The 27,743-nt window shown below is 38.4% G+C and overlaps 1 protein-coding gene across 1 annotated transcript in view; it reads right to left on the bottom strand.

Annotated features, from left to right (window-relative positions):
- LOC123772719 (Protein kinase C) overlaps positions 1–26,771 on the bottom strand; it is an 82,508-nt gene extending 55,737 nt beyond the window's left edge. The window contains exons 1-8 of the mRNA XM_069303637.1: positions 26,247–26,771; positions 9,121–9,267; positions 7,801–8,007; positions 5,723–5,855; positions 4,614–4,750; positions 3,535–3,721; positions 2,351–2,502; positions 1,415–1,536 (exon numbers count right to left, since the gene is read on the bottom strand). Coding sequence (XP_069159738.1) covers positions 1,415–1,536; positions 2,351–2,502; positions 3,535–3,721; positions 4,614–4,750; positions 5,723–5,855; positions 7,801–8,007; positions 9,121–9,267; positions 26,247–26,600 — 1,439 coding nt within the window. The 5' untranslated portion in view covers positions 26,601–26,771. The remainder of the gene's footprint in view (positions 1–1,414; positions 1,537–2,350; positions 2,503–3,534; positions 3,722–4,613; positions 4,751–5,722; positions 5,856–7,800; positions 8,008–9,120; positions 9,268–26,246) is intronic.
- Positions 26,772–27,743: the final 972 nt, after the last annotated feature.

Here is a 27,743-nt window from a genome sequence, read left to right as displayed (position 1 = left end):
TAGGGCGAAGAATTGTTGCAGGATAAAATAAGAAGGACAAGTCTCAAGGTGGAGAGTAAAGTTGGATTCCACAAAGATTGGTGCTGGCACCTATTATGTTCATATATACATATGCTTAATGAGTCAGAGGGAATTTATAACTACACAAGAAAATTTGTGGATAATCCAAATATGCTAGGAAATATAAATAACAAATATGACTGACAGTAATAGACAAGAAATGGCAGGCGGCCAACAAATGAATGTTGGCATATGCTAAGCAATGTAAATGAAATACACTGAACATAGATCTCACACAGTTAATTATTAAGAACATCACATTAACCAAAGCCCACACAAGTACCAAGGTAAAAGACATATGCAATGTTAGCAAATATAATTTTGTCTGGATTGTATTAAAAAGTATAAAGAGATACTGTTTGCTGAATAAATTATTTATAACAAGTGCAATATCAAAGCTGGTATAAGTAACAGTTGTATGGTGTCCATACCTAAAACAGAAATCAGGAATAGTTCAGAGATATGGAAAAATGTTATGCAATTGTGTTATTGGTAACACAATGCAAGGAAAGCATTATGAAAGACAGACAAAATGAAGGTACCAAAATTAGTATATAGGCTAGAAATAAGAGAGAGAGGACGGCAATATTCAAAATTATGTCTAGGACAGAGAAGAGACACTGAAGAGATTCTAAAACCATGAGCGAACGGAACAAGATGTAGGTTTCAAATAAGGATGCAAAGATGTGGGAAATACACATGAAAGCACCTCTATCCAGAATTCAGTCATAGAAAAATGGAACACATTACAGAATTAAAGCAAAAATTATAGCAGAATTAAAAATAAATATATGCTAGACAAGTATAAAGACAACTGACCACAATGAGCATAGCTGTCATTTTGTTACTACATTCAGCTAATGAGCTATACTGTATTTCAACTACAATTGATTGAGAGGGAGGGGGGGGATTCCCAATTCTGTCCCAGTTGTATCTCCAAGCAATACTGTATTATAAATATTTTGGACACTTATTAAAATATGGACTCACAGGAGATAGCGAGAATGATTGTGGTTGGTTATAAGGTAGGATATGAGTGGGGTAAATATGTGGTTGGTTTAGGATAGGTAGGCAATTTGGCTGGTGGTGTAACAGTTGTATGGGTTGTATGTAAAGAGTTGTTTTCTCTTTCCTTGTTATTATATCGAATTCTTTTAGCTCATTCTCTTAGATCATCTCTCCTACCTCTGGTATCCCATCTTTGTTAGGAGTCTCCACTGACCTTCCCTCACCTCCCCGTCTGTCCTCTTACCTCGCTCCATCTTGCCGCCTCTAGCCCCGTCTCTCCTCTCGCCCCATCTCTCCTTTTGCCTTGCCTCTCACCCTGCCCCCCTCACCCCATCACTCCTCTCGCCCTGCCTCCCAGTCTCTCCTTGCCTTCCCCTTCACTTCCCTGTCTCTCCTCTCGTCTCGCTGCATCTTGTGTTTCAGAAACTGCGAAGATTCAAAGACATGCCACGCGACCAACAATGGTAACTAGAATTCAGATTTACAATTACAAGTTAGTACAAATGGATCCTCAAACCACGGAGGAGAGAGGAACTAGAGTAGACATGACCAAGATAAGGTACTAAGAGAACTAAAGTGAACGAGAATAAATTTTTCAAGAAAAATACGACATGTCATAGGTAGATACTAGAAAATTAAAACGGTTGCACAGGTTAGAAAGTTTCCATTGAGAGTGCATGTAGTAGATGGATGTATGAACTTCAATATAATTGCGGCAAAAATAATACACAACTTCAAAAATTACTGACATGATAAAATTATGACAATAGTTCATAAAATTTGCAGCAGGGTCCCCAAGAAACGAGGTGATGCCTAGAGATCTTCCTCCATACATACAAGGACTTGCTCTGTACCTTATTTCCTCTTGCATACAATCACACAGCCATAAAAACTTGAAGTGCATAGTTAAATTATGCAAAGCATCAACAGACCAATATGACAGAAAAGAGCAAAATTGTTTTAATCCACATTTCCCAAAAAAAGCTTATACTTCCCTATTTCAACTTACTAATGTACATTTTTATATCTAGTCAAACAGAGTGCAAACTTCTGATTTGTTTAGCCTACATGGATGATATAAAAGCACTAATGTGAGTATACAGGCAAGGCAACTTAATTCATCACAAGTTTATAAATAATCCTTACAAGAAAGTCTACAGAAGGAGAAAATCTTTTCAATATACAGTGTTATGAAGTTTTATAAGACACGTGAAATATATCTAAGAGAAATATATATACTACAAAATAAAAGTAGTGCAATATAATAAGGGCCACAACTAACCTTGACGGCATAAACTTCATCCGTTCCTTTTAGTTCAGCTAACATAACTTTGCCAAAGCTTCCCTTGCCCAGTACTTTGATGAAGTTGAAGTCGTCTAACCCGAGCTTCTTCCCACCGAGCACCATGTCTAAGTCAGTGTCTAGTGTTCTCGCTGTTGCCAAGGAAATCTCTCATTAGGCAGGTAATACTTGAACAATTGTTTTTTTAACGTAACTTTGAATTTTATCATTAAGAATCACATTTCTTAGTGCTTTAATGTGAGATTTATAGAACACTGAATCTGAAAATAATTTAAAATCAAAAATAAAAAAAGTAAAAATCGGGTAATTTCGGTTTCCATGTATTCAGGTACTGATAGTACTTGTGTGGATGGTTAGTACTGTTCAAAGCACAAACCCCTCATATTATCCTCAAAAATTTTCATTCACAAAATTATAGTAAGATTTTTAATGTGTCAACTCTCTTGCTTATTTTTATTAAAAAAAAAATATTAGCTTCAAATAAATATTCCCACTATTTATTGGCATATTTATTCAATCATCCCTCAAAGTTCTTTTGTGCCATCACTTCCCCTGACTGTTGTACAGAAGTCTTTCTTTCTTTCTTTCTTTCTCGGTCTCTGTATCCTGCCGTCAGGATTTAATGCCTTTTTTTTTTTATACTCGGTTAACATTAAAAGAAAAACTTTTATCACTACTTTATATTATATTAATTGTAAGGATAGTTAGTTTTGTGCCTCTGCAATTTACAGCAAGTAAAATACTGTACTTTAATTACACATCTAGAAACAATCTTTCGAAAGTGGTATTTAAATACCATCACCATTCTTCCTCCGCATACTGAAATCCTCCCAAAGAAGGAAGTGCTACTTTCTTTGAAAATACAAATTACTAAATTACAAAGGAAGTAACGTGCCAATTACTAAGATTTTGCCAATTTTTCAGACAATACCATTCAAAACTAGGTTTGCAATATGTAAATACAGCATGCTGTTAGCTACACCATTATCCCCAAGCACACTATTTCTACCCCCATTACTTCAAACAGCTTCATACATTACTATGAGGGAGGAAACATCATTTAGAATTAGTTCATCTAAAGTGTGCTTGTTGCTACCAGCACCAACATCTGTAAATTGGCTTATGCATCCACCACCACAACCCAACAGCTGGCTATTACTCACGCTTTAAATCCTGTTCTTCCTCTGGACATCGATCTTTCATTTTCTCTTCCATAAATCTTTGAGCTTCAATCCGTAGTCTTAGTTCTTCCTCCTTCATTGTTCCTAGCTCCTCTATCTCACTGATACTTCCTGGAACACTCACAGAGGCTGTGGCTGATGCAGGTAATTTCGATGGCTCACTGATAGACTGAGGAGAAATTTTCCATTAAAAATATTTAACATATATATGTTATCTTGGTTACAAATAGGTAGTGCATCTTTAGTCCTGCATGCTTCAATTAAATTATGGGAAATGCCTTACAGTACAGTGGGCTCTGCTTATATGGTATGATTGTGAACACAGTGGAAAAAAGTAAAAAAATGTTTCTGGGTTGATGTTTTATGAAATTACTTTTTAATTAATAAACTAGAAAAAGTAACAGTTTTGTTGCTAATGAATGACTCACTGGAACAAACCCATGAGTTGGCCACACATTAAAATTACAAATGGTGAAAATTTTAGCCATGGGCATTTAAAAACTACTGTATAAAACCTAGAGTATCTACTGCACAGGCACCAACCCAGTCAGACTCCCCTTTAATTTGACATGCTGACTACTGTATTAATTATTTAATTGAAAATTTATTAAAGTACTGAAATAATTCTGTACATATGCCATATGTACAGTGCATACGAGGTGTTGCTTCATCACCCTCTGATGCCAGAAACTTTAAGGATTGGTAAAAAATATAGTATTTACTTTAAAAATTAACTACAGTAATATGATGCAACCCCATCACCTACCATTATGTGACAATAACATTCTTTCCACAAAGGGCAAACTTGGGTTGGTATATAAAACGTTACTGCATCACTTAAAGGCGAGTGAATGGTGAAGAGTGAATGGGCCCTATGGATGTTGTGATGAACATACATGGGGTGCTATAAGAAAATGATGCAGCAAGAAATGTGCAATGGAAGAATGTATTAATAATACCCACTTTAAGTACAAGGATACAGTGATATAGTGTGATATACAAGTGTGGTCTATGGTCATGGATTCATTACAATTAAGATATTAAACAAAAGTCAAACTTACCTTCTTTTTACGTTTCCCTGACTCATCTTGAGGACGTATTCCCATGGCTGTGAGGATTTCAGATAATTGTTTTACATCTATTCCACAATTGTTGGCTACATTCTTCTGGCATCTCTTGTGAACATTCATATTGCATACTGAAAGACATGAAAATATGTTACTCTCACCACTCCTAAAATATATGGGGAAAAAAAAAAGAACTGCAGTAAAAAATTATCAAATGAACACAAACCAAGCTGCTTAAAATAATTGCTTACAGAAATATATGTGGAGGCACATTACTACTACTTATCAGTATTCCAAATGTAAATACTTCCAAAAAATCTCTCAAATAAAAACTTTGATTAGTATGTAATAGTGTACATACCCAGCATAGTTTTATACTATAATTTTTTCCAAATGTAAGCCTTTCATATTTCATGTTTTGAGTTAGGGGAGGTTCTGTCATCTTGGTTTGCATACAATTGCCAAATTTACAATGGCCTCCTCTGCTGCCACTGCTTTGGCCATCGATAGGCAGGTCTGTCCGGCCTCGATTCATTTGGCTTCTAATGGAGCTTCTTGGCTCCATCAGTATGAGCCCCTGCACGATCTCTGGCCTGCATGCACCAATGGACTGTGATGTTCGTCCTTCAGAGTCAAAGATGACCATGACTTCAATATATCAGGTCGAAAGTCGATGGCCCTTTGTCAAATGATGGGGGCTGGTAGAGGTGCTTTCAAGGGAGTGGCGCCTTCTATCCCCTCATTGCTGCACCTCTTTCTTTGGAATGTGTTGGAGGGCTCAGGGGTGTCCTTTGTTGATATTGTCTTCCTTTGCACTCGCAGAGAGCTATGGAGGAAATGATGCCGTTTTCCAGCCGAATGCTTTGCTTTATTGCAGTCAATATTGGTTTGGAGCGAGACGTAATAAGAGACTTCACGTAGTCAAAGTAACCAGTGGTCGTTTGACTTGTCAGTGATTAGTTAAAATTGGCAGTGTTATTTAATTACAGGGCACCCCATTGCTGACCGAGTCCTTAGTGAGAAGCTGAGGAATCAGAACCTATTGGAGACAACAAATCTCTTTTATAACATTGGAAATATGTTAAAACTGGCCAAGTTCTTACCTTCACACTGGAGACCCTGACGAATAAGGCCATAAAGCAATGAGCCACAATGGTCGCAGAACGTAAACCGCTTGTATGAGTGAACAGAAAACCGGTGCGGCACATTGACATTGAACCGTTGCTGACCACTTCCCTGTGAGCAAAACAATTTTTGTAGTCAGGTCCTGATTCACCAGTGTAGTAGTTTTTTTATTTTAAAATAAATAAATCATTTCTTTCTTCCCTGAAAATGTAATAATAAAATATAATGAGAATATCAGATTAAGAAAGTAAACACAGAAAATAGGCATACGAGTGCTTGAGGGAGTTAAGAAAATAAAACAGTTGAGAGGATAAATACAAATTTATAGGCTCAAAGTATTTCTAGAGACTATTCATCAACTGTACATAAACACATGGAGACCTCCAACATGTACACAAGTCATGGGCAATGGAAACTGTTAAGCCTATCCCCCCATGTAAACAAATCAAGGGGTAGTGGTGAGCCTATCACAAGTTGAATGCATAAAATTGACCACTGATCAACTTTAGGTCAAGTGAAGAACCAATTCCAAATAAAAACTATTATATAAAAGGTGACACAAACTGGACTGCCTTGGAGGCTAATACATAAAATGGCTATGAAAACATTCAAGAACGTTATGATTAAATTTTTGATGTCTTGGCACCTGGATATTCAGCACAAATTCAGCTCTACCTCTATTCCAGTAACTAAACACTGATATTTAACATATGCACACACACACACACTCCACTTGATGGTGGAGGCCAAAACCGTCAGTAATTTCAAAGCGTTATATGGCAGAGTGCTTGGAAGACAGGATACCACAAGCATAGCTCTCCTGTAACTACACTTAGGTAATTAAATATTACCTTATATCACTAATTATAGGCAGTTAAAAAGGTAAAAACTGCCCCACAAGGGCAACAATAAATGGAGTGAAGAAAATTATGTTTTTTTTTCTTTTAGAAAAGATGCAGCTATGTGTATACAATCAAACCTTGTTCAGGCAGATTACAGTAAGCCAGAACCCTTTGACGGATGGGAAAGAACTTGCTAATAGATGAACACTTAGCACCTGCCTTGCCAAGCTGTGATGGTTAGCTGGCCAACTCAGACACTTCGCATTACTTTTTCTATTATCCTGCCTTTATCAATATATATTAATAAAAAGATGCTATATATTTTTGGCAATGGGTTTCATTACCAAACTATTCTCTAAAAGTTTGTAAAGAGTGCTAATTAAAAAAAATATATCGAGGTGTCATAGCTTTATACTGCAATTGGGCACATTTCATTCATGTATCTTTTCTTCAATGATTGTGTAGCAGGACTTACTGGTATTCAATAATTTTCACACTTTTAATATTTCACTTTGTGAATTAAAAAAAATTTCTTCCTGCAAGGATAATCAAGCTAAACTAGGTAGTGGGAAGAGGAGTTAACTTGGATTTTTTTTTTTTTAATTTACTGAAAAGAGCAAGCTAGCCTGGGGAACAAGACAAAGTTACACATCAGAACTAGTACAGTTTTTCAAAACTGGAGTTCAGGCCCAAGCAACACTGTACTGGTGGCAATGGTTCCAATACTCAGGGAACCATAACACGAGTAGTTAGATGTGGGAAGTGGAATACACAGCAGCTGAGTGTAGGAGTGCTATAGTGTTTATTTTGTATTGCATACAGCATTATTGTACAGAACATTCATATTCCAAATACAGAGGAAAACAAGAACTAATGGGGACAAACTGTGTATATACAGTTTGTCCCCAAACCAGAATCTATCTGACCCCAATTAGTGTGCCCAAACAAGGATACAACACTACTGTATACTGCACATGCACTCAGATATACAGTACAATGTTGAATATAATCAGACAAAGAAAATCCGTATGTGCTGTGATGAGGATCCAAAGTATGTACTGAGGTAGTGATGAGGTAATGCGTGGGGGACTACCCACTGCATAGGTTCGAATCCTCATCACAGCTCCTATGGATTTTTCTCATTGATACATCACAGTGCGTATACCCTGTATAATTATACTGTACAGAACATGCACCGAGACAAAAGGTAATACCTTTACAGATGGCTCCTCTGAGATTTGGTCTATACTCTTGCTTCCTGGACATCGTGTGACGACAGACTGGTGACAACGTTTGTGAATAACGCAGGTGCATACTTGACATTGGTAACCCTGCTTCCCTAAACCCCATATAAAATCTCTGCAGTGCGAACAAAAGGTTGGCTGTCGTAGGAAAGTAGCCATGAACTTGTGACCATTGACCTGAAAGGAAATTCAGTATTAAAATTTATTATGGACCATTTCAAAGATTCTTAATGACTGCATTTATTCACATTTTTACCTAAAACAATATTACTTTGAATTTTTTCTGAACCATGTTACTCCACCAGTAGTTACCAACATGAGTTTAATCTCTATAAAGAAGTGTCACCAGGTTGAGAGCCTTCCTACTACAATATTCACTTATGTCAATGCCAATGACTCACCCAAGATTAAAGTACAATATACCTTATACTTCCCATCCTACCTTGAGAATTTTTTCTTCATGCCATATGCAAACTACACATCTTGCCCCCAACAACTTGAAACATCCTTATTCTTGCCATCTGCCCCTTTATTTATATTAGGTATAGTGTCTGAACATCCACTGTAATTGTACAAGAAAAGTTGCCTACTGAACAGTGTATAACTTTGCATTATTTAACATATTGCTCTACAGATGGTTCTTGATTGATTGAAGATCAACAGGGTCAGGGAGAAGCATACAGTACTGTATACAGTAGATACTGTATACAGTATACTACGTATACTGTATACAGTAGGAGAGTATACAGTACTGCAGAGTAGTTCATCCCCCATGATGGCTGTGGAATGATGCTATTATCAACCAAACTTCCATTATGGTGATATGCTTGTGAGCTTCCCATAGCCATAGTTTTTCTTCCTAGACATCACCAAAGGCCCTGGTATGTAATTTTGTAAAAAAAAAAAAAAAAAAAAAAAAAAATAGAAAAAAAATAAAAAAAATAGAAATCTCGTCAAAATCTGACGTGGCAAATTCATATCCAATTCAATTAAAGTACATTATAGTACACCATATTCCCTACAAATACTAAAATCATAAATAATTAATAAGAATTCTTCCATTTTTTACCAAGTGCTCAAACTTTAAGCACATATCTTCACCAGCAACCCAGTTTTTTTTTTTTAACAAGCCTCACCATAAAAATCATACAGCAACATGCTGTATTTCTAAAATACTTACTTATTACCATAATTATTTTTAATGTTACATTAAAAATTTAAATTATTTGCAGCTTTCCAGCCACTAACTTTTAATTTAAAGAACTGTCATCAAAGATGCAAGAGCCATACCTGATGAACTCGCCGCCTCATCGCTCCACGTCGGCGGTTGAAACCCTGCCGTTCCCTGAATTCTCGTGGGCGGATACTTCCATCTTCTGGTTCGGCCCATTTTAATTCAATTACAACATGTAGCTTCCCCTGAGGTTCTAGGTCCACCTGTGGGAAGATCATGTATTTAAACGACAACAAGTTGCAATAAGGTGGCTAAAAATTAGACACCCAACCCACAAATCTGAAAAATAAAGACACTGACAATGTTTTGGTCCACCCTGGACCATTATAGGACTTGATAAGGGTGCAGGATGGACTGAAACATCATCATACAGTACATTCGGCTTTTTTAACACAAAACGTTTAAATTGAAATGTGGTTAACATTTCATATACTGTACCTAATGCTTGCTGTAGTCAATGATGGAAAAACCTTGCATAAAGTCAGTAAAACTTTCACAAAAAATATATTATAAGCAACTGAGGGAAAACAAAATGTGCTATCCAACTTTCATCTAATTAATATATTCATCCTAAAGCCCTCAAAGTGTTTACAAATACTGTTTAAAACAAATTACAAGTTCTCTTTTTTTTCCTGGTACCTACACAGTATCCACACAAACACACATGAGCATTGCTAGGCAAGTACAGGCTGATGTAGCACAGTACAAGTATACAAAAAGAAATGTAACTTGTGTATCTTCATTAACATCTTATCAATATCCTCTTGCAACTTGTCAGCAAGATCGGTGACCATCCTTAACTTCAATACCAATATGATGGGACTATCAGTATTAACATCCAGCTATCTCTACTACGATTGCTTCTTTTTCCACCCCCCAGTAACATGGTTGTGTTAAACAGCTTCACAATATCTCATGCCATTTTGTGTTGCCTCATGTAGAACCCCCACAAAACTTTTATATGAATCAAGCATTGAATATAATGTTATGTCCATTTCAGGTGGGGCCCTCCGTAGCTCCCAAGCTAACCACTGGTCAAAGCCAAGCTCTAAGGGAGATGTCCCAGGCCCCCCGAGGCTCACTCTTGTCTACTGGAAACCACTACACCAAAATCTACTGAACTGGCTCTTTACAAAACGAGGAAAGTCTAGGGATCAGAGATCAACCCAAAACTGAGAAAAAAAGATCAGAAAACTTGCGTGCAAAAAACCCGCAATGTGCCTCACTGCCACACCGTAGCAGCTCAGGTCACCTGGAGTCCTGGCCAGCCTGCCTTCTGACTTGTCTATCCCCTAAAATGAACCCCACTACTCCACGGGAAATAACAGAATATGGTGGGAACAGGAATCTGTCCCCCTGAAAAAGAACAAATCAGTTAAAAAAAAATTGCAACCAGGGCTTACCAATAGGAGATGGTGAAAAACACCATTTCACTATACTTTCACTAGTGAAAAACACTAATGCCTGAAGGCACGCATTAGAAAGAATTTTTTCCGTGTCAGAGTAGTTAACAAATGGAATGCATTAAGTAGTAATGTGGCGGAGGCTGATGCCATATACAGTTTCAAATGAAGGCATGACAAGAGCCCAATAGGCTCAGGAATCTGTACACCAGTTGATTGACAGTTGAGAAGCGGGACCAAAGAGCCAGAGCTAAACCCCCGCAAGGACAACTAGGCGAGTACATAAAAATGCAAATCAGGCAGGTTAAGGCCAAGGTACATTCCAGGTTTAACCAAAGGTTATAAACCAGGTGCACTACCCAGAACAAGCCCTGATCTTGAACATCAGCTAAGCAGGGAAGAAATGTAGAGCATGTAGGTAGGCCAAAATCAAGAAACACACAATCCCTCCCCCTTTCCCCAGCAGAAACTACTAGAGCCTGACAGGGGAGGTCAAGTGAAGATTTACAGGGAACCACAAAGCCACAGTCACCACTCAAAATCCTGAAGACCAACTACTCAGCAAAGGTACGAACCCAGAAAAAAACAACACAATAGCCGGGGAAAACTTGAAAAGATTGGATAAGGACCTCAACCAGCAAGCAAAACCTGATAAAGAATCTAACAGCTTATTCTCCAACAATGGCCAAATACTTATTTATTCAACTATCAACCCCCCTGTTCATGAAATGAAAAGATGTTACACAAGTCACTAGAACATTTATTCAAGAATGCTTCAGTGACATTCTGTTTGAATTGTATCTCTGTAAATGCTTACCCTATGTATTGCAAATACAAATAATTGCCAACAGAACCTAAACACCTAACCTAAGCTGTGCCTAATCTATGCTTAACTACACACAAAATTCTAATATATAACATTAATTTATGTTTAAGAAAATAAAGATTTTGAATACACAGTACATTAAATTGATGATTGCATCTTTGGGGTTGGCCACTGCTTCAATGAGCATTGCCAGAAGGAAAGTTGGAAACCAAATCTGGCAAGGAAAGGGGAAATCCCCAGGACTATCAAATTCCAGAATTCTAGAGGCCTAGAAGCTGAAAAGAAGGCTTAAGCCAGTGGCAACCCAGCAAGTAAATGAATAAAGATCCAAAACCGATGTGTGGTCACCAATAGGTAACTGAGAGGCAATTATTGAGTCAGTTATAAATCGCTAGAAGACATGGCATAAAGAGCTAGATCTCACTCCCCCATAGTCACTAATAGGTAAGCACTGCCACAGAGTAGGAACTAAGGCAGGTCCAGGCAAAGAAAGCACAATCAGAAACAATACCACAGATCAGCAATGGGGCAAAACCGAGCAACAGACTCAGGCCCTGAAAACACAACTTCTGAGAAAAGTTGTAGTAGTCCAGCTCATATTGGGACAGCGGTACAAGAAAATATATCCATTCTGACTTCTGATCAACAAAATGGGAGGGCCAGAAACAAACAAAATGATTGTCAAAAGGCAGTCAATAACTTTTGTAGCAACCCAAAATCCCCTAATAACCTCCAGCCACAGAAGCAAAGGGGCCTGGGACCTGGAAGAGGGACAAGACATTATATCAACCAAAGCAGTCATGAAATCCAGGAAGGTTAGTCACCAGACACATCCCAAGGATGAAAGAGAGCAAAACAAGGGAAAATATGCTCAGCGGCCTCTGTCAAAACTTCAGCTGAGGCAGGTGGTGTAGCCACTTCCTGCAGCCCCAGATCTGACTGCCTGCAGATCTATGACCCACAGCCTCTTAGGAGTCCAAATGAAGGGTATAAACTGAAAAGCCAACTGAACAGACTCCAGATGAACCAGACACTTAACAGCCAAAGCAGAAGTTGGAGGGAATTTGGCAATTGTGACCCAAATAAGCCACTCTAAATCATCATAAATAACAAGAGGATCTGCAGCAGTTCCTTTTCTGCAACACACGGTCTCACAAACTGGCCACAAGCTGATAGGCCTGGAAAGCATTTGACAAAACAGATGTCTACTAGTAACATTTAAAAATAACAAGTAAACAGTATATTTTAGTTACAGTGCATTATTTGCACATATATTATTACAGATATCAGACTTTTAAAAAAAAATTATTTTGTTTATACCATTCATAATATTCAGCAGCACTGTACAGGTTAATGAGTAGGTATGTTACACAGTGCTACCAATATTCAGATTGTATCCAGCATATTTATTGCATTATGGAATTTCTTTCTTAAAATAGTTAATAAACATCATTTAGAACATTTGGTCAGCTGCTCCACCATTTTGGACCATTCATTTGCCAAGCATGTCTACTGAGTAGCACAAGCTCTGAAAACAGAGATGGCTGGCTACTTTTTACTCACGTGGTATGCCATGCACGGAGCCTGAAGTAAATTACAATGATACTGATAAAGTTGGGAATCAATACACTAATGGCCTAGAAAACCCAAACAAGTACAGTGGATCCCTTGAGCAAGCAACATGGCTTGGGAAGAGCAGTGTTGTGGGGACGAGAGGAAGCCCTCAATACCATAAATTGGTACCAGTGATGGGCATCAATCAGTGAGGCACAGTTGAAATGGGTCCCACACCATCCCCACACTGCTTGCAGAAGGGGTGGGGTGCAGGGTAAATGGGTCCCACACCATCCCCACACTGCTTGCAGAAGGGGTGGGGTGCAGGGTAAATGGGTCCCACACCATCCCCACACTGCTTGCAGAAGGGGTGGGGTGCAGGTTAAATGGGTCCCACACCATCCCCACACTGCTTGCAGAAGGGGATGGGTGCAGGGTAAATGGGTCCCTCATCATCCCCACACCACTTACAGAATGATACCTGCCACACTACATGTTCCAGGCATTTCTATTTATACATGTGCATGCTATTGTGTATTTTCACAAACTTATAAAGGATACCTAACCAGTATCATGAAAGCTAAGTGGCTTCCATAATTGAAAACAAAAGCTACAAGAAGTTAGAGATGTTAAATATACCAAAACTAGAAGTTAAAGAGGTAATATGATCATCAAGTACAAAATAATAACAGGAATCAACAAAATTTACGAAGAAGTCTTGAAAACTGCAACTTCTCATATTCAAGTTAGTAACATTCTCAGTGGACTAATAATATTTATACAGTATTAGGTTTATTGCAAAATTGATACTGTTGAATGAATTGAAAAAAGAAACTCATTATTAAAATTACACCAGAATGAATGCTGAATAAAATTACTTGTTTCAATATTTTTTTTAATATAACACGAGTTTCTTGCATTTTTTTTGTGTCAATCTATGCACTTTTGTAGATGCTATACATTTTCTAAGAACACATGTCCAAAGACCATAAACGTTATGCTATCCATCTTTTTACAGTATCTGAGTAATCTGTAAAAAGTAATAAGGTACTATCAGTATCAGTCAAAATAATGGGATCGGTACACCTCTATTAAAAGGCCCGCTAGTAATTTCAGATTTGCACATTGAACAAGCCATTACTTTAATGTCAAGGAACATTGTATGCAAAATACACCAACCTTAATTACACAACTGAATTTTTTGTATACACTAGATCAGTATCCATAACTCATTTCTAATAATGTACAGTACCCTAAAGTATTCATTAATAATGCTAAAAGTTTTCATATTAAATAAAAATACCAAAATACCGGAATAAGTTACAAAAATAACATTGTACCAAGAGACTGAAGTTGGATAAATTTCTTAATTCATTAGAAAACACTATCCCAATTTATGACAAAACAGAATTTAAATATTTGCCCATTTCAAATCTGTATTCCAATACTGTATTCCAAAGAGATGGGTAAAGTATTGCCATTCATCCAATTCCTATGTGTACTGTACTGCCAGTTCTCATTCAGTGACCCAGGGTAGACAGACTCTGTATGGACATTTCATCATTATGCAAAGTGCAGATCAGTACGATGACTAAAGACATGCACTTCCATTCACTAACATTCTCTCCAAGTACTTTTTCTCATTTCCCTAACAGATGTAGACAAGGACAAAGTCACAAACTATATTATATACCGTACCATACTTTGCAGATGTCACTAGGATTTGTATGGTGTGTAGACAATATAGAAGACACAGCAAACCTCTAAACTGATTTAACTCAGATTGTTTAACGAGCCACACAAAACATGTTTTCTGTGACTCGCTTAAACCAGCTTCTGCACTACGATAAACACGAATATAAAAAATGGAAACCCCCATATAAAATGCAGTTAAATCACACAATACAGTACATACAAAGAATAACCAATACACTATAAATGATTTGAGATCTTTCTTACTTTTAACAATACACTGTAGCAATAACTACTTGGAAAAATGACTGGTTGGATAACACGACCCTTTTAAACAAGATATGCCAAACCAATGATAGTATAGGGTATTTCTTAAATCACTAGTACTCTAAGGTGGAATATTACTGTATGATAACAGACCTATTTAAAACTGGCAAAGTTGTTGACCTGGAGAATGTACAGAGATCTTTTACTCCCCAAATCTATTCATTACAACATTTAAATTATTGGGAATATTTAAAATGTCTAAATCTGTATTCTCTAGATTGCAGTCAAGCGATACATAATAATTTAATTTACTCTTGGAATAAGGGACTGGTTTCAAATCTGCATACAGAAATAAATCTTTAAAAATAAATCTTAATGAGACAAGAGGCATAGCAAGAAGTGCAAAATAGCCCCAATGAAATACAAAGTAGAGGGGCATTTGGTTCATTGAGATAATTCTATCAACTTTAAAGAACCAACACTTTCCAACACTAACTCTCTAAACACAAGAGGGGCAAAACTGGCCAATGCCTCATTTTATTCAACAAAGAACTTGATGAAACACCTTCAAAGGACACCTGATCAACCAGGCAGTGATTCCTAGTCAGAATGTGAGCAGTGGCATCTAACAGCCTGGTTGACCAAATCACCAACCAGGAGGCCTGGTCAGAGACTGGGTCACATGGACAGTGATTACTGGAATCAACAAAATGTAGACAAAAGGTAATAGACCCTCCACAATAGTTTCACTCCATGCCCTCCATAATCACCCAGACATCCAACGACAGAATTCATTACATCATACTATACAGTATATCGATGTATACAGTAAGTACCATCACCTTTTTAAACTTTTGAGGAAGTTACTCAATTCATAACTATTCAAATTAATATACACTGTACTATATTGTATTAAAATCACATTTTTGAGTAGCAAGCTTGCAATGGCAGTAACACCCAGTTACTGGTTACAATTTTGGGTAATTACTAGTATCTTACGTAGTTTCAGCTGGGAAACCATTACAGGGAGGCTGAAAAGAAATAACAGAAGCTAAAGCACTCGTATCAAACTGAATGCAAATAGAATGGAAAGCCATAAGAAAGGGAAAAAAAAAGTCCAACAATGTAATGAAATGCCCCATTCTGGCGAGTCCCTCAGTGGCATCCTGAGTGACTTGGCCTGGAACCCTCCAATCCTAAGGCTCTTAATAAAATGTGAGCATTTACCAGAGACCAGTCAGAATCTGGCACCCTCAAACCCATAGACAAGTCAAGGGACACAAGATCACCACAGTACCAAAGACAAAACAACCAGTAAGGTACAATGCACCTAAGCTACTGTAACAACTGCTTGCACAACATTTGCAACCCTATTTGCCTAAACACACAACACTCATCAAACCTATAAATTAGTATTTACCTGAAATTAGTATTATTGTACTAAGTACAGTACTATACAATAACTAATATCTATGGTTATGAATAAATTATGAAAGTCAGGCTCCAGACCAAGTGTTGGAACTCTTAGGGTTTATTTAATAAGTACCTCAGTGGCATCCCGAGTGCCTCACCTGGAACCCTTCAGGCGAGTTTGCATACCTCTGGGGTATGCAATCATCATTAAAAGTTAAAATACCTACTAAAAATCTAAATAAGTTGAATTAAGGAGGAGGATAAACTAAAAGAACTGAAAATTATACACAAGGCCCGAGTTAATTTTTCTGTACTAATACATTATACAGCCCTTAAGACACCTCCTGGCAGCATACTATTTCGTAACTGAAAAAAATTTATATCATGTCAAAAGAACCAAACTCTTCTGCCTCAGAAAGGCAAAGAACCACTCAGCAATGAATAACCACCCAAAAGTTAGCCTTGCAGTCATGAAGCCAACATGCAGAGTAACTACTATGCCCTCTTTACTTGAAGCCTTTCACACATCAGCTGATAATAAGTAGCTGCTAGTAACCACACTGCTGGCACAGCTGGCAGCATCCACTTCATGTTGATAAAACTAGAGCCGTGCACTGGGAGCATCATGTGCCCAGATTTAAGAGCACTTCACAGCTAAGTGGCAGGAGAGGATACTCACAAGTGAGAGGACTCGGGGTTAAATTCCAAGGTGATTATAACTCGTGCATCAGACACTTTGCCTGTCTGAACTCTGATGATTTTAGGTAACCATCATAGGTAGGACTGCCTGTTGATTCCAAGGATCAATGTCCCCCACAGCCCAGTCTCTGACCAGGTATTCTGGTGGCTGGTCTGATCAACCAGGCTGTCGATGCAGTTGCTCAATCAGGCTGCTCAACAGCCTGGTTGATCAGGTGTCATTTGAAGGTGTCTGTCAAGTTCTCTTTTGAACACAGAGGTTGGCCAAGTATGCCGGTATGTGTAGGGAAAGTGTTACAATGTCATGGGCATTTGATGTTGATAGAGTTCTTTCACAGGATGCCTATAATGCCTCTTTTCAGTGGAGCTATTTTTTCCATCCTGCCATGCCTTTTGCTCTCATGTGGTGGTATTTCAGTGTGCAGATTTAGAACCAGTCCTCCTAATATTTTCCAAGTGTAAATTATTATGTATCTCTCCCACCTGCTCTCCTGGGAATACAGTACACATTTTAAAAATTTAGCCGGTTCCAATAATTTAGACGTTTTCCGAGTGGATTCTAGCACACACTCCAGGTCAGCAGTCTCTCCACCTTTGAATGGGGTTGTTAAGAGTACAATAACATTCAACTCTAGAAAGTACTAATGTCTTGAAAGTAACATTGGTATGACATCTCTTATTTGAAAGGTTCATGTTATCCAGCATGTCATTTTTCTTGCAGTTGTGATAGCAACTTTATTGTGTTCTTTAAAAGTAAGCCCTTCCGTCATAAGTACTGTACTCCTAAATCTTTTACATCGCTTTTTCTTTCAATAGTGTGGTTCGAGTTTTATATGTGGTTTCTGCTTTTATATTTTTTTCCATCGCAGTAATTGGAACTTATCCACATAAAACATGTCACTTTTTGTGGTCCATTGAAAGATTTGATTAACATCATATTAGAGGTTTGCTGTGGCCTCAATATTGTCTAATCTCATGAAAGTGTTATCCGCAAAGGATGATATAGTACTATAGTTAGTATCTTCGTCTGTCTGATATGAGGAAGAGGAAAAGTACCAGAGCAAGCACAGTATCTTGGGGGGACTGAGCTTTCATGGTGGATGAGTCAGATTTTACTTTTTTGACTATTACATTCTGGGTTCTGTTTCTTGGGAAATTAAGTGTTATCTCCGTACTTTGCCAGTAATTCCTTTTGTGCACATTATGTGTACTGTACAGTAACACCATGGACAGTAACAGTACAGTAACACCATGGACAGTAACAGTACAGTAACACCATGGACAGCACACTGGACTTGATCCTGTGGTCTTGGGTTCGATCCCAGGCGCTGGCGAGAAACAATGGGCAGAGTTTCTTTCACCCTATGCCCCTGTTACCTAGCAGTAAAATAGGTACCTGGGTGTTAGTCAGCTGTCACGGGCTGCTTCCTGGGGGTGGAGGCCTGGTCGAGGACCAGGCCGCGGGGACACTAAAAAGCCCCGAAATCATCTCTAAGATAACCTCAAGAAGATGGTCACATTTGTCAAAAGCTTCTGCAAAATCTGTGTATATTACATCAGCATTTTGTTTGTCTTCCATGGCATCTATGGCTATGTCATAGTGGTCTAGCAATTGTAACGAGCAGGAGAGCACCCCCCCCCCCATTCTAAACCCATGTTGCCCAGGCTATGACAAGTATTGTAGACATGTAGACATTGTTACCTCTATCCTCTTTTTTTTGCATTTGTAATTTTATTTATTACATGTCAACCATGTGTTTTATTACTGCATTAGCAATATTATCAGCACTCCAATGAAGTTATAATTTGGTCGTAGGTAAGAAATGATGTCTTAAAATAAAAAATCAGTGCAGTGCACAGAGGAAGGCATGGGCAGATACAGCCAGTTCCCGTAAATATATGTACCCGCAGTATACTGTGCAGTGCTTTTACCACATTGGCAAGACGGTACTCTCATGCATTTTAACAAATAATTATTTGCCAGTACTCTCCAATATTTGTTTAGCAATAATTTGAAATATTGTATATTTCCTTTTTATCATATTTTTTTAATTATACTTACAAAACACTAGTGAAAGACTAGTCATGTCCCTACATCATTCTGAGCATCAATATTTCAATTCAGAACCTATCCAGTTCTTTCATTCAATACACAGTAAAGACAAATATAGGTACTGTATAGAAAAATAAAATAGTTTATTAACGTCAAAACAAGAAATACCTTTTGTAACCATGTGTTTTATGTGTGTGGCAGAGGTGGGCTCACCTTCCCCACATGCAGCAGTTGTTGTGTTCAGCAGCATCCAATTGTGGATATTTAGCACTCCTTACTGCCGCCCTAGAACACGTCTTACCTGAAGCAGAACACTGGAGTATTCACAAACTTATAACCGATTCTATATTTTTATATATTACTGTACTAACTGTATTTTTTCTTGGTTATATTCTTCGGCTATACTCACAGAATAACCTTCATCAAGTATACCATGTAACTCAAACCTATGCTACTTGCTAGGTAGTTTTTCTAAAGTTTACTGGTCTTGAGCATCATACAGTATTTTACTAAACTTAATGAGTTTAAAGTAAAAAGAAGAAAAAAATGCTACAACTATAACTCATGGATTATAAAGTTAATGACCCACACAAGAGAACACAGATCAAAGACTATCTGTGGATAATTTCACGAGTTCTATTTTCACAGCCTGATCTTGCAATATTTTCAAAGTAAATAGTACTTACTATATATAAAGAGATCTCTCTCAGTAGCCCTTTGCCAACAACAAATGTGATTAGAAAATCCAGTACAAATCCAGAGATACTGCTAGGAACACCATGGAAGGCAAAAAATATAAAAATCTGCAGACTTCACACTACATCACTGGAACATTTCACAAAAGAAGGGTAAATGGAGTCAACTATGCCCATGATGTGACCTTCGTGTAGTGGGTGAAGCTGTGGACATCAGAAACAAAGTTCTATACGAGTACTGAATCAAGATTCTTCAAATGGATCAGTCTGAAGGTGACATATGGGCTGGGCGTACTGCGAGGTTCAAATAAAGATATACAGGTAATATTTTCTAATGATGGATTCATAGTACAGTATCTGCAGCTGACTTTGATGGCTGATGTTTTTTAGTACAATTTTTTTTTTTTTTTTTTTGCCAAATTTTTCTTTTGCCTTACAATTTTTTTTAAAACAAAAATATTTGTCATTTTGTTATTTGCACAATATATTTTAGTGACTAATGGTGGTACACCTAGAAACATACCATACCACTGCTACAACCGTAATACCAATATTGAGGCCCCAGTTCACCTATGTGTACAAACAGTGAATACCAACAGCTACAGTACAATACAGTATTTGACAAATCTGTAATGCACCACTGCGAAAGCATTTTATAGAACAATGTCTCCTTTTAATTCATACAACAGTACTGTATAGGTTTTTGCAATAAAATATAGCTTTCTTTTTTAGCTCAAGAACATCAATTGCTTGTCCAGAAGCAAGCAATTTGACCCTAAAGTAAGAAAATATTTCCATGGTAGCAAAGTCATTTTCCCCTAACAGGTCAAGATCTTTTTGCCCGATCTTTTTTTTGTTTTAAGAAAACCAAATCTTAGTTGATAGAAACTAGGCTACAGCGTTATATTCTTAATAATGCAAGATATTTTTGTCTTTACCAGCAAGTCAAAATGAATGTAGCAACACTAGGTAAATAAAATTCACAACCTGTCATCAACAAAGTTCAAATGTTTGTTAATCCATTCCTACCCCTAATCCCCCCCCCCCCACTTATGAGAAAAAAACTTTACACGAGACTCACAACTGATAATGCAAGTACTGTACAGTACAATACTTTTCTCATACAGTGCTTCGTTCAAACCAAGACCTCACAGAAATAAGCTGGGAAGAACAGCTAGAAAATGCAAACCTGAACCAATTCCTGAAAAAAAAATAAACTCAGTAGCTCTAGAAATATGCTCAAACTGCATACCCCTACAAAAAAAAAAAAAAAAAAAAAAAAAAAAAAGAGGGAGATGCAGAATGGTATAAGAATAGCGTTCCCTCTATAGGCGAAGAAAACGAATCGTGGAACAACTCGAGTCACACCCTATCTCAAGAATGACGAAGACGACCAGGTAGAGAAATAGAAATAATTGAACTAAAGCCACAAGAATCGTACAAAATCCAAGAGAGACAGAGAGCAAAAGGCCATCAGTGAAAGATAAATAAGAAATATTTTAAATAGATACATAATAATTTACACGTGGAAAAGAGTAGAGGGGCTGGTCCCAAACCTGCACACAGATATAACATCACATGAGACCAAAAGGCATAGCAGGATGTGCACAATACCCTCATCGAAAAGCATATGTGCAATAGGAACTCTGAGAAAGAACTATCAACATCAGAGGCCCGAGGCTGTTCAACACTCTTCCACTAAACATAAAGGGCATAACTAGCCGACCCTTCAGTGGTCAAGAGAGAACTCGATAAGCACCTCCAAAGGATACCTGATCAACCAGGCTGTGATTCATACATCAGGTTGCGAGCAGCCGCATCCAACAGCCTGGTTGACCAGTCCAGCAACAAGGAGGCCTGGTCGATGACTGGGCCATGGGGACGCTAAGCCCCGAAAACACCTTTAGGTAACCTTAAGGTAAGTCCTCTGTTTGAATTGAACCTCACTAAATGCTTCATCCACATACTGCAAATACTAATAATTGCCAATAGATCCTAACCTAACCTAGTTTAGGCCTAATTATTCAATACATTCCAGTATGTAATAATATTTACTTAAAGAAAATTAAAAAAATTTGAATAAGCACTACGTTAAAATTGATGAATGCATCTTTGGGTTCGGCCATTGCCTAAACAAGCATAGCCAGAGGACAGGTTAAGAATTCACTGTAAATAAATGTCACTTAGTAGAATGGTGATTAGGGTAGAACAGGCCACACTTAACCTACAAATTGTGAGAAGATACTAAACACCTCTGATATTGAAAGATCTAGGAGTGGTTCTGGATAGTAAGCTGTAACCAGAGGGCAACATAAAAGGCATTGCGAGAGGAGTCGATGCTAAAGTCCCAAATTTCAGAACCCCCCTTGAAATATATGGACAGAAATATTGGAGAAACTGGTCATGGATTTTGGAACACCAACATTAGAAGATGCAGCAGTGGTGTAGTGTCAATATCTCAAGAAGCACAAAGGATGAAAAAAGACATGCTACTGTATTAACTTACTCCTGGAACTTAAGACCATGAGCTATGAGAAGAGGCTAGAGGCATTAAGCATATCAAGGCTAGTAGTTAGGAGGAAAAGGCGACATCATTCAATACAAAGTACAGTAGTAACAATTAATGAACAATATAGATGACGAGGAATTTGTTAACCCCGCAACTTCAAGATCAACTAGGAGGAAACAAAGATGTCAAAAAATTTAACTTTTTTTGTGAACAGTTATAGATGGTTGGAACACGTGTGATAATGGTGAATGCCAAAACTATTAGTACTGTAGTTTTAAAGCATTGCATGGCAACGGAGAAGGGATAAAGACCATAGTGCTCATCTTGTAACTACACTTAAGTAGTTACACTTGGGTAACTGTGTTTGCAAATTATGCCTATCACCTGGGTGCATTCTCAACTACCACCTGAAACTCCAAGAAAATTTAAAATGTCACCAGTGCATACCAAACACACCATACTACTCTGCATAACAATATCAGACCTTGAAGTCTGTATATCTTCAGATGTACAAAAAGCAAAAAAAATTCACTAGACATGAAAATACCACTAAAGAGTAATGACACACTGCTACTCCTGGATGCACACAAGGCAAAAAATCTTGGAGATAGGTATGTAATCTTAGAAGAATGGTAAATATACTTAATATAAAGGAAACAAAGCAAGGTACTGTATAATGCTTAATATATACAGTTAAATAACAAAATACAATACTGACAAAATTCACTTACAATTGGATGACATGTCTCACTCTGGAGACCAGAACCAGAGGTATCGGAACACTAAGAAATGTGATCCAAACTCAACTTGTTTAATTATTTTCTTTGATATCTCAGTAGGCAATGCAAATACAGACTGGTTCCGCATACCATTTTCTAGAAATACTTTACTTTTAATTCCTACCATAAGATTAAAAATAAGCCTAATAACTTTTGTCCTCTGGAAATGTCATTAACATTCTTAAGTGTCTGGAGACAGGCAATTTCATAGTGCACTAAACAGGTAGGCAGTGGATGATATGGTACTGTGCTAGATGAACTTAATCTTATTAGGTCAGATGAAATTAATGTGAACCACTGTAATGTAGTCAATGGCTACTAATTTACATTGGTTAAGCATTTTGAAATACATTCTGTGTTGAGCTACAGTAGTTCTGCAGTTCATCAAACTCAATAAAGAAGGGATTGGTTATTTGGTGTAAATTCAAGACAGTGATGAATGTAGTATGGTCAGAATAGACAACGTCAAACATCACTGCCAAAGAGATAATGCTGCAGCATTTAATAAAAAGATATACACACTCTGTGTTAATCAAAATTTAACAAGCTTAAAATATTTGGTAGATTTATACTGAATATTAATCATTTCTACAAGTACTCCTAGTAAGCCTATATTAACCATGCTATGATAACAGGAATTCTTCTTAAGCAACATATTAATTATCCTAAGGTAAGGTGATTAACAGGAGAAAGCACTAAGCCAGAATGAATTGCCGGAACAACCGTGGACATCTTCAAGAGGAAACTAGATTGTTTCCGCCAAGGAATGCCGGATCAACCGGGCTGCGGTGGATATGTGGGCCTGAGGGCTGCTCCAAGAAACAGCCTAGTGGACCAAACTCTCAAGTCAAGCCTGGCCTCGGGCCGGGCTTAGGGAGTGGAACAACTCCCAGAACTCCATCAACCAGAATCAACCAGAATCAATGACTAATTATCCAAAGGCTTACACTGTAATGACTCACTGTAGACACATGGATTAAACAACCACACAAATTCTCACTATCTTGAGCTACCCACTCCCCCAATTGTAGTACTTATGACATGCAACATCATTAGTATAAATAATGCAATCAATTTTTATTATACTTATTATGCTGAAATCCAATTCTGCTACAATGAACCTTTTAATTCATCTTGCCTTTATCTGTTAGATTAAGGACCTGCCCAAAATACCGTGTGTTAGTGGCTTTGCAAGAATGTAAGAACACCAATGTTATGTACTCTTGCATCCCAGTGTACCTTCTTGTATATACAGTATATAAATAAATAATTTCTGTAGCTTCTTGCATTGTTCTTTTTATTTAACTACCTAATCTTAAATTCTTATGCTAGCTTATCGTACTTGCTTTCATAAAATAACATTGGTAATTAGCCTTGTAATATGACATCAATCACACATTGTATTTCTTATGAAGCATAAAAAAATAAACAATGAATTATAGACATCAAAATTTTAAGGAAAAACTCCAGAATGTTATTAAATTACATATCACACAGTACATTAACAACTGAAGATTGATCAATCAAGACATTTCAATAGCAAATACTAAAGCTTCACAAAAACAATTAGGTATACAATACTTATACAAAACCACCAGCAAGCTAATGACGAAAAGCCACCAATATTATAATGATGGGAATTGGACTGAACCAAATACTGGAACATGAAATTATTCAATGCATTTAATCAGTTGACCCAAAAGCTTCACCAGAAAAGTCAAATACAAATTACAAAATAATGTATTTATGCATAAGAAATTACACAAATAATCCACATTAATGGATATTAATTTATCAAAGCAGCAAAAAAAATGAACCAGTTAACAGCAAAAATTGGGAATCAAAATTCTTTAGTAACTGACAAGAAATAGCAGAATGTACAAGTTTCACTTTCAAATTAGTGGATGGGAAAGCAGGCATAAATTAGATCCAATGTGTGTACTTCATTCATCCTTTATCAATGAAACCATGTATATTAGCTACCAATATTTTTTTTCCTCCTTACAAGTACTGCATATAAATGAGTTTTATATCTAACTTAAGTACAGGTCTGCCCATGTAAACAGACGTCCCCAGAAGGGGTTCTGGGAGATGCTCTACCTCCCAAGCCCAGCCCGTGACCAGGTGTAAGCCTCATTTTTTGGAACCTGCACATATAAATGAGTTAAGAATAGGTCCCTAAGTATGCAAATTACAATTTTGGGGGGAACAGGCATAGGGAATGTTAATCACCTATTTTTTTGAAGAAGCATGTTTACTATCTGTAAATGGCTTTTTTTTTCAATCAGGTTGTGTACTATAAATTACCCCACACCAATTTCCTGAAGCAAGCATGTGTACTGCAAATGAACTAATTATTGGAATAGGTATTTGTATTATAAATAATTTTTGGAGTAGGTTGTTCAAGCTGCCTAGTCTGGGAGGAGTGGCTTACAAAAATAAACTACATTTAGAGCAAGTAAAACAGGACATATTCAGATGCAGAACAAGATAATAAGACCTATGAAACTGAGCACTTCTTATGTGTATATACCAAGCGTTTCAGAGTAGGGTGTTCCGTTATGCTGCATTAAAGGCTATAGGTAAATGAGCGAATTTAGAACGGAACCATTTCGGACTAGGTGGCTGCCTAAATGGTCATATTTACTAACCAAAGTAATCCAGGTAGTTTATGTACTATAGACCAATATTTAAGGGACCAGTTTTGAGTACAGAGTTCATGGAACTAATTTTGGGTAATTAGGGGTGGTAGTTTTAGACATAGGAGTATGTGAATAGTAGTTTATGTAAGTCAATGAGCTAGTGTTAGGCCTAAGGGGCAGAAAAGTGATCTACAGATCTTGAAGTCAAGCTATATAGTAGTTTAGTAGTTTATTGAGCAAAGGGCTACTAGTTCTGGGAGTTGAGGGCTAGGTTTAGGCAGGGGTGATAACTGTTCAATGTTGTTCAGGCAACAGGGCCAGTCCTGGACGCCCGAATGGCCTACATTCTTGTTTAGGGCGAGTGAATGGGCCAGGTGTTGGAGGGGTGGGTGGGGCATGGGAGGGCCTACCTGCCATCAGCTGTCAGTTGATGAGAGTGCCTCCCATCACCCCTCCCATCCCTACCCCCTCACACCTCTCCCCCTCCCATCACCAGATCACATTCCCTCTGCCTCATAATCCTCCTGTATCGGGAAGTACAGTATTTGTGGTTTTTTAAACGGCAACAGACACGGATAGTGTGAGTGGCAGGGCCGCCACCACGGGGGTAAGGAGAGGCACGTCAGGCAAATTACAAGAGGACTTCTTACCCATATATCGGCGTGGGTCTGATTATCGGCACATATCTCCTCGAAGGGCACGGTGGCATCGGCTACGAAGTCGTCGTTGCCGACCGGAGAATCATGGAAGATCTTGAGGCCGAGTTGGACGGCCCCGACCACCTCATGCTCGAACCACTCGTTCCACACGGGCGTCAACGTCTTCTGCCGCGGCTGGGTCTTGTTCCAGTGCACTTCGTCAAGATCTAAGCTAACATAGGGATCCAGGGTTTGGTCCTGTGGGCCCTTTCCAACCCCTGCCACTCCGACATAACGAGTCATACAGTCGGTAAGGCGCAGATCTGCAGCTTCGCATATTTTCACTCTAATGTTGCCCGTGAACATCGCCTGTGTTATTTCTGATCAGGTGCTCACAAGCCCTGTCTCACCTCACGAACAGATCCCAGTAGTGCATAAGGGAAATGGGGGTAAAATTGAGTGTAAAGCCCGGCCGTACTGTCACCCATTCAACACCATTCGATAAAACTGGTGCGAGCCTCATTACGGTGCTGATGACGTCACGGGCCCTTCAGCCTGTGTTGCGGGGGCCGCCCTGTCTGCCCCGCCCGCCCACAGATGGCAGCACCTCCACTACCACCACCACTACCACCACTACTACCTCCTTCACCACTACTACCACCACCACCACTACCACCTCCTTCACCACTACTACCTCCTTCACCACTACCACCACTACCACTACCTCCTTCACCACTACTACCACCACCACTACCACTACTACCTCCTTCATCACTACTACCACTACTACCTCCTTCACCACTACTACCATCACCACCACTACCACCACCACCACCTCCTTCACCACTACTACCACCACCACCACTACCACCACCTCCTTCACCACTACTACCACCACCACTACCTCCTTCACCACTACTACCACCAACACCACCACTACTACCACCACCACCACCTTCACCACCACTACTACCACCACCACCACCACTACTACCTCCTTCACCACTACTACCACCACCACCTTCACCACTACTACCACCACCACCACTACTACTACTACCACTACCACCTTCACCACTACTACCACCACTACTACTACCACCACTCCTACTTCTACTACTACCACCACCACCTTTACCACTACTACCACCACTACTACGACCACCACCACAACTACTAGCACCACTACTTCTACCACCATCACCACCTTTACCACTACTACCACCACCACTACCACGACTACTACCAGCACTCACCACTACTACCACCACCATTGCCTACAACTACTACCAGCACCATTGCCCACAACTACTACCACCATCTTCACCACTACTACCACCACCATTACTGTGTACTACCACCATCACTGCTGTATACTATCACCACTACTGTACTACCACTACCACTACCACCACCAACATTCGTACTGTATTAACACCACTTTTGTACTATCATTACCACCACCACTACTGTACTATCATTACCACCACCACCACTACTGTACTATCA

This window comes from Procambarus clarkii, chromosome 50, assembly GCF_040958095.1.
Source record: "Procambarus clarkii isolate CNS0578487 chromosome 50, FALCON_Pclarkii_2.0, whole genome shotgun sequence".
Lineage (NCBI taxonomy): Eukaryota > Metazoa > Arthropoda > Malacostraca > Decapoda > Cambaridae > Procambarus > Procambarus clarkii.
This window is presented reverse-complemented; position numbering and strand designations above follow the sequence as displayed.